This window comes from Orcinus orca, chromosome 3 (genome assembly GCF_937001465.1).
Source record: "Orcinus orca chromosome 3, mOrcOrc1.1, whole genome shotgun sequence".
Lineage (NCBI taxonomy): Eukaryota > Metazoa > Chordata > Mammalia > Artiodactyla > Delphinidae > Orcinus > Orcinus orca.
The window spans coordinates 22,460,997-22,479,006 of NC_064561.1; the positions used below are offsets into that span (position 1 = coordinate 22,460,997).

The 18,010-nt window shown below is 46.4% G+C and overlaps 2 protein-coding genes across 5 annotated transcripts in view; both read right to left on the reverse strand.

The window, feature by feature from the left end:
* Positions 1-8,909, reverse strand: part of LOC125963856 (metabotropic glutamate receptor 7-like) — a 205,624-nt gene extending 196,715 nt beyond the window's left edge. For all 4 annotated transcript variants that reach the window (XR_007476276.1, XR_007476275.1, XR_007476274.1 and 1 more), the window contains exon 1: positions 8,057-8,909. Coding sequence is in view for 1 of the 4 variants with exons in the window: in XM_049707435.1 (XP_049563392.1) it covers positions 8,057-8,872 (816 nt within the window). In the remaining 3 variants the exon portion in view is untranslated. The remainder of the gene's footprint in view (positions 1-8,056) is intronic.
* LOC125963841 (UDP-N-acetylglucosamine--peptide N-acetylglucosaminyltransferase 110 kDa subunit-like) overlaps positions 1-18,010 on the reverse strand; it is a 673,346-nt gene that overhangs the window by 271,885 nt on the left and 383,451 nt on the right. The window lies entirely within an intron of this gene.

Consider the following 18,010-nt stretch of genomic DNA (forward strand, 5'->3'; position numbering starts at 1 on the left):
CTGCAGAGTAAAGAAAGCATGAAACCCAGAGATGGAGGATTCTGTAAATGACCAATTACAAGACTATTAAGCCACACTTTCATAGCAAGAGGCAAAATATTCCATTAAACTGAAAATTCTTCTACCCCTCACTCCAAGGCCCACACAAACATTAATGTTGCATTTATTAGGATGTATTTCCTGTGCTCTATCAACTTGACTTTCAGCAACTGTATTAATACAGCCTTTTCGCTTTGCACATATATCTGAATGATGGATTCCATTACTGGAGTTTTGTAGAAAGAGTGGAGTGAATGAAGTAAAGTTTGGGAAGAGCCATCATAATCCATAATGATGGGCACTGAATCAGGACAAGAAGAAACCTCTCTTCTCATTTATTTGAATGAAAATTCTACTATATATTTATTGCCTCTGTACAGGGCCATGTGTTGAATAATGGAAAACAAGCATCTTTCATTTGGAGGTAGGATTTGTGTGCTCAAGTTTCGATGGGCCTGCAGAATTAATCTTGTTTTAGAAATGAAATAAAATGTAATTTCTTACTGTAAGTAGATGTGGTTAAGCAACTGGCAACTTTGATGTCTTTAAATCACTGCAGTTTCGGGGTAGGCAAATCTATAATTATTTCAAGCCCTTCTTTATTGGTGCAGCAATTGAGCAGTGTACATAGTGGTCAACAACCTGGGCATTGTCAGACGACTCTAAGTTTGAATCTAGACTTTGCCACTCACCAGCTATGTGACTTTCAGCTATGAGAATCACTTTCTTCAGCTTTACAGGGTGGATTATTATATGCCCTTTGCAGAACTACTGTAAGAACTAAATGTATATGGGCACAGTGGCTCACAGTAAGGGCTCAAATTAGTACTGTGGTCACTACTAGTAGTATTGAAAAGAAATTAGAACTTCTATTCTCATAAAGTGGAATATGTGTCCCTTTATCATTGTAATTTCATATCATTTTACTTTTGACCTTATAATTTAATAGCTTGATCCAAGAAACATTTAGCAGTAAATATAATTGAAAGAAGATTACCTGTCAAACATGAAATACTGTAGTATCAAGTGTGCTGCCACAATACTCTTCTCAGATAATTAACCTGTAAAAATATGTTATTGTCTTCTTTTTAATTGAGCACATTGAACATATATATTGACTGTGCCAATTGGCGAAAGGTCCATTAATTCATCAGTCTAACTATATGTTGCATAAACGTCTTCTAAACATAATCGTATATGTATTTTATTTGTTGGGAAAATGTGTTTGAGATTGTTCTTTTCTGCCTATTTAAAGTAAAAGAGGGTGAGAAGTAGAGTTAGGCTTAATGTACTTTGTACTCCATTATGCCATGAAAATGCTTCTGTGCCCTGGAGACAACAACAAAAGATTTGCTTTAATGACAAGAATCAAGTATGTTCTAAAGCTTCCAGGTAGGAGGCGTATAGGTTGCAGTTTATATCAGAAGTCTTTGCTCTCTCTCTCAACTGCGTCTAGATGGGAAAGATGTGGTCACAAGTTCTTCAAGGTGATATAGTAAATGTTGGAAAAGAGGGGGGTAGGAGGCAGAGTTTTGAATATCTCAAACCTGAGCTAGAAGGATTTTATTTAAAGAAAATAGCGGATATGATTTTTCACTTAAGGAATGCCAGTCAGCAAACCTGACATTAATGTAGGAAATTAGCTCTTTTAGCTATGATGCTTTCAAATGCACATGGCTGAAAACAAATTCAAAATAGTCAAAGGAAATTTAAAAACAAAAACCAAACAACAACAACCACCTCAACAAACAAGTACTAGAAATTCAGGGATGCAGCCATATTCAGATACAGTTGGATCTGGACGTTCCAGAGTATCAGCAGGGTTCCAGCTCTCTCTCCATCCCTCAGCCCTGCTTACCTCTGCAAGACTTTATTTTACAGAAAGTCTCTCCTTGTGCTGGATGGTCACTGGGAGTCCCAGAGTCATATCTCCCCAGCTTAGAAATTCCAGAGAGAAAAGACAATTCTTCCATTTTGCTCTGAGAGAAAAGTCCTGGGGAGCAGTCTGATAGACTTAGCCGTGGTCAGATGCCTACCCATGAGCCAATCACCTGTTTTACTAGAGTTCAGTCCCTGGGCGACTCATCCCCGGGGCCCGTGAGGAGGCAGGATGGCATTATCTGGCAGTTCAAGAAAAGCCTGCTGTTTTTGTAAGATGAAAGGAGAGAGGACATGGTTAATGAAACCTGTATCTGCTTCTGTAAAATCCACAGAATCTTACTCCCTGTCCTGTGTCGATGACCATGCAGTAAGCTGACCCAGGAGGTCATTTTTCCCACAACAGTCTTTATATATATGACTAAGGAACACACTGGTAAAAGAATATGGGAGAAAGTCTGAGTATGACAAGTCAGCTAGACTGATATTAACTAAAAAAGCTGTGTGAAAATATCCTTAAAAAGTTGCCCCCAACTCACTCAAAGTCCAAAGTTGGAGCTGGAAATACAATGTCATGGAGTTTGGTTAAGAACAGGTTTTCTCCAAGCTGAACTATGACACAGAGATTAGCAACTTCGAGAAACTATACTTTTTCAAAGAAAAAACATCACATGAGAAAAATGAGGCCTAGAAAAATTAAATGACTTAAGGTAACATAGCTAATTAATGGCAGGACTGAGACTAGAGTATATACTTTGTGTAACTGGCTATGGTTTTTTTGTTTGTTTGTTTGTTTTGTTATCAGTTCAAAACGAGACAAACTTAAAGAAAGGAAACACAACCAAAACTCAGTGGTTGGAAAAGAGATGGATGTGAACGCCCACTTGTTTCTTACGTATAAAGTTACCCCTCGCAGTGTTTTGGAGGAGAAAACGCTGGCTCTTCCCAACGTTGGTTATATACACAAAGATTCCAAAGACAAGACAAGTGCTTTGCAAACAAAGTAACTAGAACCAGCTCAGGCTTCCCCGCGCCAGGTCCTACGTTCCACGGTCAGAACCACCAACTGTATCCCCCCGGGGAACAAGGTGATTCAGAAAAGCTGGCGTCTTCAGAGAAGAGAGAACACTTAGCCGGGAACAGAGGAGAAAACTTGCTCAGCTTCTTGCTGGGATCTGAAACGATCCCAACAGAGTCCTTAAACCCCTCAGGTTTCCCCAATCAAGCACCCTCGCCTCCAACCTGGGCCACCCCAGATCTATCAGACCACAGAAGTCTGCGGACGCACGAAGAGCTGACCACCCCACGAGAGGGACCTACGCGCGGCCGCGCCCACTCACCCGCCGCTCCCCGGGAGACGGGAGACCAGCCCGGGGTCCAAGTCCTGGGCGTGGCAGACTCGCCTCTCTCCGGGCCCGGCTCCAGCTCACCTCGGCGCGGCCCGCCTGGGCGCCGCCATCTTGACCACGAAGGGGGCCTCGCGCCGGAGGCCCCTGAGCGGGCGCCCGGAGAGAAGCCGGAGCGCCGGGGAGGCCCAGGTCGGCGCCCTACGTCCCCCGCGCGCTCGCGCCACATCCACGAGCGACGAGAGTCCCGCACGCAGCGCACGATCCAGGCTTCCGCGGAACCGGCGCCCCGCGCAGCCCGCACCGCGGCTCAGGCGGCGCCGAGGGCGGCCCGGGCGGAAGAGCGGGCGCGGGGCACGCGCTCGGTAACCTGGCAACGCGGAGCAACCCGGCGTCCCCGGCGAACCCCAGCCCTCTACCGCGAGGAAGCACGGACCCCCGCACCCGCCGCCCAGCCCTCGCCGCCCCTCGGTCGCTCCGCCCGCAGCTGCCCGCTGGCTACGGTCTTTTAAATCCATGATACAACATCTATATGTAACAAATCTGTTAAACCCTAAATGTTTATGATATTCAAGTAATCCAGTATCTGAATTATTCTTGAAGATAAAACATCCAAAGACGTCTTAATTGTATGGGTATACATACATAAAATACACGTGGAGGTAACTTCAAATATAGTATGTGCCTGTCTCTATTCCTTCCCTCTCCGCTCTTTTAAAAAATGCCCCTTTAAAAATTGCCCACTCACCATCTGTTAGGTAAATTTGCTGAAACACAGTAAATGTGGAGACAGAAATTGTTATAGAGACTATTCCAAATGGCACTGACACCTGTATTTATGAAATTTTTAAAAGGGTAAGTTAGAGTTGTTTTTTTTTTTTTTTAAATCCCACTATAGTAACACCACATCATCCTAGGTGCCCAGTTCTATCCAATTACATAAGATGGAGAAAGAGAGAGAGAGAGAAACAGAGAGAGAGAGAGGAGAAAGAGAAAGAAGAAAGGAAGAAAACCAAGTACTTATGTATAAAATGTTGCTGCCAAAGTTTGAGATTATACTCAAGCATCAATGAACAGAAGGAAAACACTTACAAATTTACAAATGTATTTCATTTATGGTATGAGGGACACAGGTTTAGATTTGCAACACGCTCCCACAAGGGTCAAATTGACCACTTTTTTCTATCTAGTTGCTCTTGAGAGAACAAAACAATTGAAACAGATGCCATTCAATTCCAAGTCTATAGCTTAGACCATGTCACTGCACATGAAATATTGTTCATTCAGAGTCAGCACACAGCAAGAGTAATTTATACTCTCAGAGTGTTTGCTCTCAAGTCAATAGCAGAGAAGCCTTGAATAAAAACGTTCCCATTACTTTCCATTGTAATAGATCTTACTTATAGCCCATGAAACAGTGGTCAGAGGAGATTTATTCTTTGGACACCATATTATATAATCTCTCCACTTTAAGCCATCCCCCACTCGGCGATTATTTTTTAAATATGTTACTCGTAGTCAATATTAATTTACATTTAATCTTTCTTAGCATTAGGAGAGTATTATTTTGTACAGGCTCCGAAACAAATCTCCCGAAATTCCTCCCTGATGCTCCCTTCAGGCTGAAAATGCATTGCAGGGTGGCTGCAGTGACTTAATTCTAGTTGGCAGAGCCCTGGCCACACACTAATTTCATTAGCCTCAAACTCCTGGATTTGAAAGATCCACTGAATATGATTCCTGTCCTCTGACATGTCACTTACTAACCAATTCAGTGTGCATACAGAGGAGAGAAAGGACTTGCTCAGCTCTGGCCCACCGGCAGGCAGATGAGAATTCCCAGTCAGAGACACTGTTTACATTTGAGTGGTCATTCTTGCCCGGGTCCTCATTTTCAGGAAGGAAGTTCAATCCAGGCTTTGCTGGCAGCTGCAGCATTTGTTACATCCATTACTAGCTCCTTGTTCCTTCCTGCCCCCCAGTGCTTAGCATCCCCCATTTCAGTCACTAAGTCTTCCTTCCCCCAGCCTAGAAGCTTACCTCACCATAAATTTTTATCTCAAATGATAGGTTTGACACATTCCCCACAGCAACCCACAGGGACTGGGGAAAAGAAAACTCAAATCTCTGGAGAGCTAAGAATTCAACCATTTAGAGGAGTTTCTTTTATCCAGGACAGTCTTCATTGAGCTGAACCCTGCAATCCCAGAGAAGATTCACCTACCCGTTCTTTTCCTCTTTCCCTAAAGTGACTGTGTCTTTGAACAAGGGATCTGTGTTCCACTATTCTCTCTATTCATTTTGCAGGTTTACAGAGGCTGGGAAACTGGGGACTGGACTTACATGCCAGGAGCTTCTAAGATCACACGCAAAAATAAGGCTACTGGAAGAGATTGTTGGAATCTATCTCTGTATATTTGAACATGGGCAGTGGTTAACCAGGATGCTCACACCAAGCTTATATCCAGCTTGCAGCACAAGCTACAAGTTGGTGCATCCCTCCTACTACCAGCCTCTTCTCAATAAATGCAGGTGAAAACTGGGGGCTCTTTTCCCTCAGCTGTTCAATCCAACATGAATAGCTGCAATTTGCAAATTAGAGGAAAATGACAGTGTTTTCTCTGAATGGTTTTGGTCCCAACGCACACAGCTAATGCTGGCATTCAGTTCCTTTCCTTCCCAGCCCAGGGAACGGGGGAACTAAGCATAAGGCAAGCGTTCTCTTTTCTTGCAAGTGCCTCAGATCCACACACCAGAGAAGGAATCAGCTCCCCCTGGAATCTTTTTCAGCAAACACAATCCTTCACCTAGTCTGCAAGCTCTCTCTTGAAGATTTCACTCTTTTTTCGACAGGCAGGCCCATCTGCAAGCTCCCAAGCTCCAAGTGAAGGCACCAAAATAATTTTTAAAATGTCAAACAGCAAATGTGCCTTCAACCCCCAGAGCTCCAGTAAAAATACTGTGAGTTGCCCCTGTGGTTCTCAGGTGACCTCTGGCCTCATCCTCCCTGCAGTGCTGCCTCCTCAGGTTCTCTAGTTTAAGCTCAGAGGTAAAGGAAGTGCTTCTGGGTTTTGCTTCCAACAACCCACGCTCTTCCTGAAAGCATTACCTCAAAGTGAAGGCTGCCCAGAAGCACTTTTGGCCTTGCAAACATCTAGAGGTGGCATACTCAACAGGTGCTAGGGATGCTCAGAGGCTCAGAGGGGCCATACCAGGCTGCAGCTTTAGACAGGCACCCCTCCTTCTGGCACAAACACAAACTTCATACCCCTGGGTGCTGATGTAGTGACAGCTTGAATCTCACAAGGAGTCCCCTCCAGAAACCCAACATGCTTCAGGAAAGGCACTTGAGAGGGAGCCGACTTTTTAGCTACGGGGAGCATAAGGGTCAGCCAGAACATCTGGAGAAGGGACTAACTGAGCTTGGGTCCTACCAGGCAGGGAGAGAGCTGTGCATTAGGAAAGGATCACTTCAAGACAGAGATGAACAAAAAACTTGGATACAGGAGTAGAGAAGGAAAAGAGAGGCAGAAATTGAAAGGGAGAACATACAAACAGACAGACAAAAAAAAAAAAAAAAAAAACAGCAGGGAGAAAGAGACACAAGGAGAGAGACACACAGGAAGCAAGACAGAGAAACAAGAGAACCCATAGTCACGCAGACCCTGAAACTCAATTTCTTCATCCAGAAGCCATCCATCTATACCCAGGGCGGCACAGGAGCCGTGGGGCCGAGGCTGCGGGAGCAGGCGGTGAGAGAGCACTGCAGCACCGCCCACCGCTCAGCGGGCCCGATCCGCCGTCCTCGCATCTTCCGCCGTTGCCCACCTGCACCCAGAGCTAGAGGACCGCCCGGCCTTGCTCAGCGCACCCTACTGCCTCCCTCCAGGCGCCTTCTTGTCTGGCTCTGAGAATCGTCCTCAAAACCGAGGACTGGGGTTGGGGGCTGCGTTAGGGAGGTCGTGGGAAAGGATGGGCACAGGGTGGGTGCAGAAAAAGCGACCGTGTCTCGCAGTTAGCATGAGCTCACCTCCGGGCTCTGAGCTGGCAGGAGTAGAAAGCTGATCGCCCGGCTCCTGCCAGTGGCCGGATCGCAAAGGCAGTTTAGACGGTGCAAACAACTGCCCAGAGCAAATCACCTGGGGGCACGTCTGCGGGTGGCTTCTCCCCGCTTGAGGACAGTCCCCACGCCTTCCGCCCCATGCCCTCGCAGAGACAGGTTACAGGTCGGGAAATCCAACCCGAGCGAAATGGGCAATTCACGTCCAAATGTAGGTGAAGACCTAGCCTTCGGTTTAAGAACTGCCTCCCTAAGTTCTCGAAATTTTCCAAGGGAGCTGCAGCTTGTCGGGCGGCTTGGGGCAGGGAAGCTGGGGAGTTGAGAAATGCCTAGTTTCTAGGCGTCTTCTCATCTTTCATATTCCTTGCGCCTAAGTGGCTCTCACAGGAGCCCGGCACTTTTACAAGCCTGTTTTGGAACCATATTTCACTCGAATGCAAACCCATTTAAATCATCGCCTTGTTTTTCGGAGACTGTTTCTTGTCAATGGGGCCATAAATCCAGAATGTCAAGCCGGATGGAGTGGAGCGCGGACAGGGGAGAGATGGAAGGGAAATGACTCAAGCAGGGAAAGTACCTCCTCGGGTGAGGTGGGAGGGATTCGGCAGGATCTCCAGGGTGGAAATGAGCGAAGGCTGACCAGACCCCGCAGCCCTGGAGTCCAAGCCAGCCTTCAGGATAAAGAGCGCGGGGAGCTACGGCGCTCTCTGCCCCGGAGGGAGCGCCCCCCTACCTGGAAAAGCCTCAGGATGTTGGCTACCATGATGGAGACCGAACTCCCCGAAGCCCCAATCACTCCAACTACTTTCTCGGGCTTGACGAAAACCGGAGGCTCGCCGTTGGTGCAGCGCACCTCGGAGGTGTCCTTCTGGATGAGCGCCTGGACGAAAGTGAGCGACTGTTCGAGCGCATAAGTGTCCCTGGAACAAGTGTCCAGGATCCGCGCTCCCAGCCTCACGTTGGGCAGCAGGTTGGGATCGCTGTTGATCTGGTCCAGGGCGTAGAGCATCGCTTCCAGCCCGTGGATCCCGTTCTTCCTCTTGATATCGCCGCAGGGCACTCCGCTGGGACCCTTCGCGTACACCGGGAACAGCCCCCCGAGGGTGACGTCCCCCTCGATCCGAATGGAGTGCGGGGCGTACATCTCCTGGCCGCGCGCCGCCGCCGCCAGCGCGCACAGAAGCACCTCCAGCACGCAGCAGGGAAACTTCATCAAAGTCAGGGCGCGGAGCAGCTTCCCCAGCTGGACCATGCTGCTCCCGCGGCTGCGGTGGTGGCGGCGGCACTCGAGGGGACGGTGGCGGGCTCGCCGGAGTCCTGGCCCCTTGGGGTGAGCTCCTCCGGGGAAGCCCAGGGTCTCCTGCGGGCGAGGAGGGTAGGGGCGCCCGGGAAAGGGCAGCCGGCGAGGGTGGGGGGTCCCGCGGCGCCTGCCATCTTGGGGCGCCGTGCGCTCTTGGGTTCCCCGGCCAGCGCGCCGCGCTCGAGCTCGCGCTCGGTGGCTTGCAGCTCGAGCTCTCCAACAGCCCAGCACTGGGGAGAGAGCGAGCATGGCTATCGCTTTAAATGCGCGTTCGGCTCCCTCTCCTCCTCCGCCCACTCCCTCCCACCCTCGCTCGCTCTCAGGCTCTCCCCACCCTTCCCAGCGCCCACCCTCCCCACGGTTTTGCATCATCACGCAGGGAGGGGCTGCGTGCTGAGGTAAGGGGGGAGGGAAAGGTGGGCGGCTGTTGGGGGGGGGGAGTACCTCCGATTGGGAGTTTCGAGGTCCCCAGGGAATCTGGGGATTGCAGGTCGCAGGCGAAGGCTGAGCTCCTGCTTCGGTCTCACTGTAGAAGCCGCTCGCTCGCCCGCCTGCACCCACACGCACATTCTAGGCACAGGGTGGCATCAGCCCCGGACAGGGCGGTTCTAGCTGGGGCTGACTGCTTCCAACCCTGAGGTCCGGAGCCGGGACTGTCAGCGCCGAGAGAATGCGAGGTAGTCGAAGGTGATGCCGCCAAGCATGAAGGGTAGTAGGGAGACCCCAGTCTGTACTGCTAATTCGTCTGTGCCAGTTTCTCCTAAGAAAAACACACATACACACAGGAGCCTGATTTATGACCTAAAGAACCTTTACGCAGAGACTTCTCCGGGGCCAGGCACTGGGCTAGCCTGTAGGGAAAGACGCCAACAAGAAATGCTGGGAATGGAAATGCATCTTTGGTCTTCAGGGGTTACTGTGGCCGGAGCCGGATGAAGTAACCCTGGTCTCCAGTAAATCTGTGGCGGATTCGCTCCTTTTCTTCCTTTCATCGCAAGAGATGGAACAACTGAGAACTCTGCAGAGCGCCCTTTCTTCTCTGGCGCTGACAGGTGTAAGGCTCCCTCCTACCCATTTCCAGAGATGCTTTTGGGCTGATGTCAGGTTTCCTCGGGCAGGAAATAGCAAGAAAGAGGTGGCAGTAGGAGGAGCAGACAGAAATCTCCCCATCGATCCAGTGATCCATTCTTCTTTTTTTTTTTCTGGCTGAAGATTTGGGGGGTTTGGGGAGTGGAACCAGGATGCCAGAGCAGGTTGTAGTGCAGTTAGGAAGCTGTTTTTCAAAGGTGTCCCCTCCTGCAGGTCCAGCCCAAACTTGGCCCATTAAAGCAACAAGTGGCCCTAGTTCCTACACAAGGAAGAGCAATGTATCTGCCCTTGGTGCCCACGTGTACTGCTTATGGTGGTCTCTACTCTTGCTGAGCCTTTCTGTTGGAGGGTAGCGAAACTGTCTTATACAGAATTGAGGGCGCAGAGAAAACCAAAACAAGACTATACTTTCTGTTGTAATGTTAGTGTACTAAAGAAAAATGTCCTTGTACATAAACAACACACACACACCTAAAAAGTCAGAAGTTGGTTGTCTCTTCCACCAACCACCTGTATGACCTTGGCACTTCTGTTCCTGTGCCTGAGTTTTCCTTTGCCCATCTGTAAAATGATGAAATTGAATTGAATGTTTTACAGGTTAACTTTTAACTTTCAAATCCTCTGTTGAAATAGGTCATGCACCTTTGGCCATGGTGTTCTTTTTAGACCAATATCCTTTGTTGCTTTATGTGTAGGGCACCCGTTTTTTGATACCCAAACAACACTCCAAACATTTCCTGGTACAGAGGATTTTATTTTTTTTCTTCTTGACCACCCATTTATCTTCCTTCTAGGGAGAGTCCAGTCCATCATTTTCTTTTCAGACATGCCCCTCCTCCAGGTTTCAATACTTAAGGTTTGAGGAGGAAAAAAACCTTCTTGCTACAGTGTTCAAGGAAGGGAATAGAGGCTAACAAGAGTTATGCAGGGCTAATCCCTGGACTTCTGCTGGAGTAACGAGGTTGATGACATAGGGTTACCACTGTCCAATAGACAATCCGTGCCGGAGTTAAAAGAAAAAGGAGCCTCCTTCCTCTAAATGCTTTATGTATATCTTTTGGACAATGTTACACTATTTGATTTTGTAAAAACATACCATTTTACTGCCATCGTCAAGAAAAGTGATGTAAAAACTATGCGAAGCTACCCCTGTATACAATGTGATCATCAATCACTCATAGATGTGATGCCCTGCTATATAAGTGCACACCTTGTGCAAACTTATGCTGTGATGCGCCCGCCCCTTCCAGCCAGCCCTGGAGCTGCGAGCGTAAAAGCCCGCAGCTGTGCCAGAAGCTCCCACATAAACAGGGAAATATTTGAATCCCATAATGAGAACTACCAGAGAGGAGAAAAGGCAGAGAGAAGAAGGGGTGGGGAAGAGAGAAAGGGACCTGGTTAGAACATGTGAACTCCTGGATCCACATGTGCCTGAAAGATTGCCTCTTTTTTTTCAATTATATGGTATTTTATTTCTGTTGTTTGAAGTCAAAATATCCTCTTGTAACTCACCTATTCTGCTATTCAATACATTGGATCAAAAAGGCTGGAACAAGTGAAATAGATATCCTGGTAAGGCAGCATTAGCTAGTTTGCAAAGGGGGAAAGAAGCAAAGCACTAGAAAGGCATCCTTGGGACACAAATACTGTGATCCTAGTATGTAGGCAGCAGTACCTGAGGCTATATTTGATAGAGACTGTATCCTTATTTAGTTTTAATTTAAGGCTACTTAGTAGGCACTTGGTGCCAAAACATATATTTGAAGAGCTGTGCTACAAGTGAGAACACTTGATTTTTCACCTGCCCATGGGAAGATCTATGTTCTCCTCTTCCATTTCCAGGTCACAGCTTGCAACTGCTCAACAAATAGTTCTTGGCTGACTGTTGAATGTTGCCTTATTCTGTGTTCTCTCTTTGCTCTACTCATTCTCCCCAAACGTCTGGCAGCAATCATTATCTTCTTTTTGTTGCAGTCATCTGTGTGCATGTTTTATTTCCCTTGCTAAGCTGGAAGATCCTTGAGGGTAAGGGGCTAGGTATTATTTATCTTTTTACCTCGGACAATGTTCAGAATGGTGTTTTGTACCTAAGAAGCACTCATGTGTTGAATGAATCAGAATTGGTTTGCCATTCCCCACTGCCTTTATCTCACAATAACAGAAACATAAAGTGGGCAGAGCAGAACCGACGGCAAATAAATTGTCCTCTTAGTCACAGAATGCAGTTTCTAGAACTTAAAGAATAATTAGTAGATTTTGAAATAATTTTGTTTTACAAAAATTTCATAAGATTGAAATACTCTAAGCTTCAAGCTCTCGATCAACTCTAAAGGAGGGCTTTAATTGGCTCTTCCTGAGTCAAGTGTTTATTCCTGGGCCGATAACTGGGGCCATTGTCATAATAGAAAGTGTGATTTGTTACCAGAGAAAGAGGAAAGTGACGCTGGGCTTGCAAGATATTTCTATCTTCAGCCAGAGTGCATAGGATCTGGAACTTAATTGGTGACGCAGTATTTGTTTGAGATTATATGAATGAAAAATCTTTGTGTAAGAGTGATTAATCTAAAACTTGGCCAGTCATTGTCCTAGTGTCATATTAAATTGCAGGTGAATCTAGTTTTAGGCACAAAGATCATAAATATAAAATGTGTTCCCAGGCTTGGTTCTGTGTAGTCAGTAATCTATACTCACCCACTCATTAATAAAAATGAAAGTTAAGGACTCAGTCCTAACTTACATGCTTAGCATTGTATTTTGCTAACAATCTCAGTTTTATTTTCTTTGTTCTCCCCTGTCCATCATCTTCTGCAGAAAATAATGTCTCCACTTTCAATTCCCTTTCTATTTAAATCCAATTTGTAATTTATAAAGTTGTCCTCCTTAAGGGCTGCTGCTTCTGCCACAGTAATGTACTCTGGCCATTATTATACTCTTCCATCTTTCATGTAGGTCTCCATGCATAGGTTTTGTTTTCATAGCTTTTTTTTTTTTTGGCGGTACGCGGGCCTCTCACTGTTGTGGCCTCTCCCAATGCGGAGCACAGGCTCCGGACGCGCAGGCTCAGCGGCCATGGCTCACGGGCCCAGCCGCTCCGCGGCATGTGGCATCTTCCCGGACAGGGGCACGACCCCGTGTCCCCTGCATCGGCAGGGGGACTTTCAACCACTGCGCCACCAGGGAAGCCCTATACTTATGATTTTATATTTGCTTATTTACTTTTGTCTCCCCCCTCAGCTCAAGAGAGACTATATTCATCTGTGTTAATCACTGCTGTGTTTCCTGAACATGCCTATAAATCATACTGAAGAATGGTGCCTGAAATTTGGTAAGGGATCAATCAATTTTCTTGGCTGGATGAAGAAATGTGTTCATAAATTAATGAACAGATCTTTGGGGCTTCTGACTTGAGGACTAATGGGAAGAGGATGGCAAATGGTTGGGACAGGGTACTGCAAGAAGTAGTATTTGGAGTACTCTGATAGCTATCCTAACAGATAAGATTGTGTTCATTTAAGTAGTTCTAATGAGAGAGCTGGGAACTAGGGACACACAGCATTAAGGTTTTTATAATGCATTCTTTAGAGTTCTTTTTAAGTCTGTACAAATATCATTGAAAATATATGCATACATATACACCTCTGTTACTTTAATTAGTGCCTTACGAGAGCCCCTCAAGGAAGGGGTAGTAGCAACTCTCAGTATCCTTCCTTTATGATGAGCTTAATTTATTCAAAGTTACATCATAATTTATTTGTAACTGTGAAACTAGACTTAGTTATTGAATAGACCCTCCCTAGGAACGTATGACATTAATAAAACCAACAAAACTTTGTTCAGTTTCCAATGATAGATACACTACAGACTCAATTATGGACCATCCAGTTTAATGAAGGGAAGAAGTGATTGAACAAATATAGAGCAAACAGAATATGAAGTTTTATCCTCCATTAATATTAGTAACAGATAGTGTGGGCTCCAATGCCTTCAAGATAGCTTGAGACCATCATCTCTGTGTCATGGGCAGGGGGATGTTCAGTCAGGGTGTCTTTCACTGTCACTGAGAAAAATTTCCATAATAATGATACCTACTGAAACTGATATGGGGCATTTGGGTAATAAAGAATCCATTAGCATATTTTTCCGGAAGCCTTGACTACAAAATGAAGACAGTAGATTTGCACACTTTCAGCCATGAAGAAGTTGTTTGGATATTCATCCTTATGCCTAATGAAATAAGCTCATTCATCTCTGCAGCTTCCCATATACCATTTTCCCACCTCTGTTTTATGTTTGGAAAGACTTTTAGAAATTGAAAGTCAAGTTAAAAAGTGAGTGACAACTTAAATGATATATGGAATATTTTGCTGACTTACAAGAGCATGCAGAATTAAATATGACCCAGTTCAAATGTTTATTTTAACGTGTATGTTGAGGTGGCATTTTCAAGGTGCCAGAAAATGAGAATTCACCTTCCAGTGTGTGTTACCAGTTCTGTTCATTGCACAGAATCATCTTCATAAAACATAGTGTTTTCTATGTACCTGGTATATATCTCAATTAGTTTGAAGAATTTCTCAGATACCTCTTAATATGTAGTGCTCCAATTCCAATCTTGCCATGTCCTGTACCAGTGACACAGCACACAGGAGTTTTATTTCTCTTTATTTCTCTGGGTTGTTCAGAACCCAATGAAAGAACAATGGAATGGGATCCAAGAGATGAGGGTTCTTGTCCCAGATTTACCATAAAATAATTGTGTCCTCTTGGGAAAATTATAGTCATTCTAGGTCCCTTTTCTTTACTTTGACAGAGCTGCACTAGATGACCCCAAATAATATAGCACTCTTTCAGTAGTCGCTTAGATGTTATTGGTATTCTGAAACAAATGACGACAATGACACATGGAGCTGTGCGACATCTCTGTAACTCTGTTGTCTTAGAGTTGCCTCCATTTTACAGATGATAAGATGACTGTGCATAGAAGTAGATGTTTGGAACCAGCGGTTCCAAAGTAAGTGGAGGTAAACCACAAATTTCCTTCCTTCCTGAAGCTCACTTAGCCAAAACATAGGCTTCTGAATATTAAGCTGTAAAGCATATTATCAGTACATTTTAAAAGAAGCTATTCTTCTAGGATTTCCAATTAATAGCAGGAGGTTTTGAAATTCTTAAAAGATCATCTGATTTTGTGAGATTTACAGCTCTATTATCCTGTCAAGCAAGTTGTATTAGTGCCAGAGAGTCAGCTGAGCTTCTGGATGCTTCTCTGAACCTCTTGAAGTTTTCTTCTTGCTATCTGAAATTCATGCCAGATAAGCCTTTTTCTAGAGCATATGTACAGACTTGTGTATTTTTATATAGGAAAGCGATGCAGTGAGTCAAGTCGGGGGTTAAGCCCTCATTCTCAGAGTGGTATTGAGCTCCTGGTGAAATATAATCATCGTTTCATCAGAATCGAAAAGCAGTTATCTCAGGTGTATAATCCCATTAACTATTTATACATTTACATATGATACATGTATTTATTGTACCTACGAGGTGTGTTCTCTTTGGGAAGTACAAAGCTCTTTGAGACATAGGTTGTTCATTTTTTTATTTTCCCACAAATACTGTGGCCCTTTGAGCAGGAAGGTCTATATTTTACTAACATCTAGAACCAGCAGTTAACACGGTGTCTAAGATGTAGTCAATAAATATGAAATAGATATATGAACACATTTTTATGTAAGGGCCAGGACATGGACAAATAGAAATTTTTCGTTTTCAGTCACAAAGCAACAACAGACATAAAAATGATACAGACAACAAGTGCTACGGTCATTCAAAGAAGGCATAGAATAGATAGAAGGATCTCCTCTATGGCACAGGGAACTATACTCAATGTTTTGTAATAACATCTGTATGGGGCACCTGCTCCACACCAGGCCCTATGACAGGTGCTTACATACTTTCCCTCTCCCCCATCCTATGGGGAAAGTACCTCTGCTATAGATTTAACATTTGCCTCCCCCAAAATTCATATGTTGAAATCCTAACCCCCAAAGTGATGGTATCAGGAGGTGTGGCATTTGGGAGGTGATAAGGTCATGAGGGTAGAGCCCTCATGAACAAAATTAGTGCCCTCATAAAAGAGACCCCGCAGAGGTCCCTCGACCTTTCTGCCATGGGAGGTTACAGAGAAAACACGCCAACTGTGACCCAGGAAGAGGAGACTCACCGGACTGTGAATCTGCTCGCACCCTGATCTTAGACTTCCAACCTCCAGAACTATGAGAAATAAATTTCTGTTTTTCATAAGCTACCCAGGCTCTGGTATTTTGTTATAGCAGTCCAAATGGATTATGATAACCTCTGTCCTTAGGTTTCAGACCCAGAAACTCAACTTTGTAGAGGTTACGAGGACCCTAAAGCCACTCAACCAGGCAGAGGCAGATTTGAAATTTAAGTCTCCAATTCCACATGGAAGTCTATCAGACCCTGCCTCCAGACATGATGTCATGAACAAGAGCTAATGCAACAAAGAGTTTACATGCAGCAAAACAATTAGCAAACAAAGTAAGAATATAGTAGACTGACTGTTTTGGTCACCCAATAGCCATTCACCACTCTTCCAGTTGAACAGAAGCCATGCCCCGTGGGCACATTCAGCCCTGCTGTTTTCACTTCCCAGATTTGAGGGGTAGGAAATTATTATCCCTCCTGGCCATCAGCACCCTGACCTCTACCACCCACCGGGCCAGCTTCAAGAACAGCTGGATCCACCTGTTCAAATGAAACAGGTCTGCTCTCTGTGGTGTTGTCTTCTAGTTCAAGCAGCTCTCCCCACATGATAGCAAAGCTGGCTCCCAGCGGTTGCAAGCATGAATCCTATCAGCTAGCAGCCCCAACAGATACCTTTTAAGTATTTTTTCCCCAAAGCTCCAGTTAAAAGTCCTAGGCTGATTCCAATTTCATCTGCTCTTGACAAACATTTTCTTTAGAACCTAGAAGGCTGCCAGACAAAATACAGGATGCCCGCCTCGTTAAAGCTGAACTTCAGATAAACAGTAATTGTTTTAGTAGAAGTATGTTGCATGCAATGTTGAAGACACCCTAAAAAGTCGTGGTTTTCACCTAAGGTTCAGCTTTAACTGAACGCCCCGTGTGGGCTTTGCCCGCTGTGGTGGGCGCCGAGCGGGGTCGGCGGGGACGGGGCGGGGGGGTGGGAGGGGGGGGACTGTGGCCCGAGCCGGGTTGCACACCCAGCCCACAGCGTGCAGGGAGAGAGGGGCAGCCTCGTCTCCGCTGCAGGAGCTGAGACGGGGAGAAGGGGAGCGCCCCAAAGGGAAACCAGCTGCCCCTCCCAGGAGAGAGGAGATGGCTGTTCAGCAGCCAGAAACAGCAGAGGAGCCCGAGCACCGAAGCGGCGGCCTCTGAAGACGCGGTGTACATATTTCTGGTGGGAGAGGGGCACGCGGGCCGGTCCGTGGGGAAGAGGGGAACCCGCGCCGGCCACTCCTCCTCCCGAGTCTGTGCGTTTCCCTAAAAGAGCAGCAGCTGTGCAAACTGACCGTTCACAGTTGTGATAAATCGCCTTAGGAAAGCACTTCGATTAAAGTCACATCTAAATAGAACGCAAGAAGTCACCCCTGAACAAATCAATTGCGAGAGGGGCAGCTCTGGGCGCGCACCCACCCCGCTGCTGTTTTGCTTTCCCCGCAGGACGAGGGCCGCTCACTGGGTCGCGTGGACAGCGCGCTGTCTCAGCTGGGGAAGAGGCGCTTCCTCAGGACACATGCAAAACCCAAAGTGTGAAAGGAGGCCTTTATGCCATTCCTTTGGGGGATTTCTTAATGACGTAAAGCCCAACTTGGTTTCAGATCTGCCTGTCGTTTCCATGACAGAACCTTCCTGGGGGGTCCACCAGCAGCGGGGTGGCCAGGCGCCACAGGGCTGTGCTCTCCTTCCCAAGCCAGTTCATCTCCATCTGTAGCATTTTCAGAGAAACTCTCGGATAGGTTTTCTCCAACAGGTTCTTTTTCCTTCAGTTTATAAAGTCATTCTCCTGCACAAAATGAACGGCCTGAAGACATCACTGAGCCTCTTTTTCTCCCAGGGTCAGGGCCAGCACGGCCCCCAGACCACAGGGGCGCAGGACCTCACAATGGGCTTCAGGCCTTCCCCTCCCCTCCCGCCCCTCCCACCCTGCCCTACCCCTCCCCTCCTCCCCTGCAGAAATCACATCCCTTTCTCCAGACTCCCCACTTCAGCTTGAATTCCAGCAGATCTTCACCCTGCCAGTTAGTAATTCAGGACTAA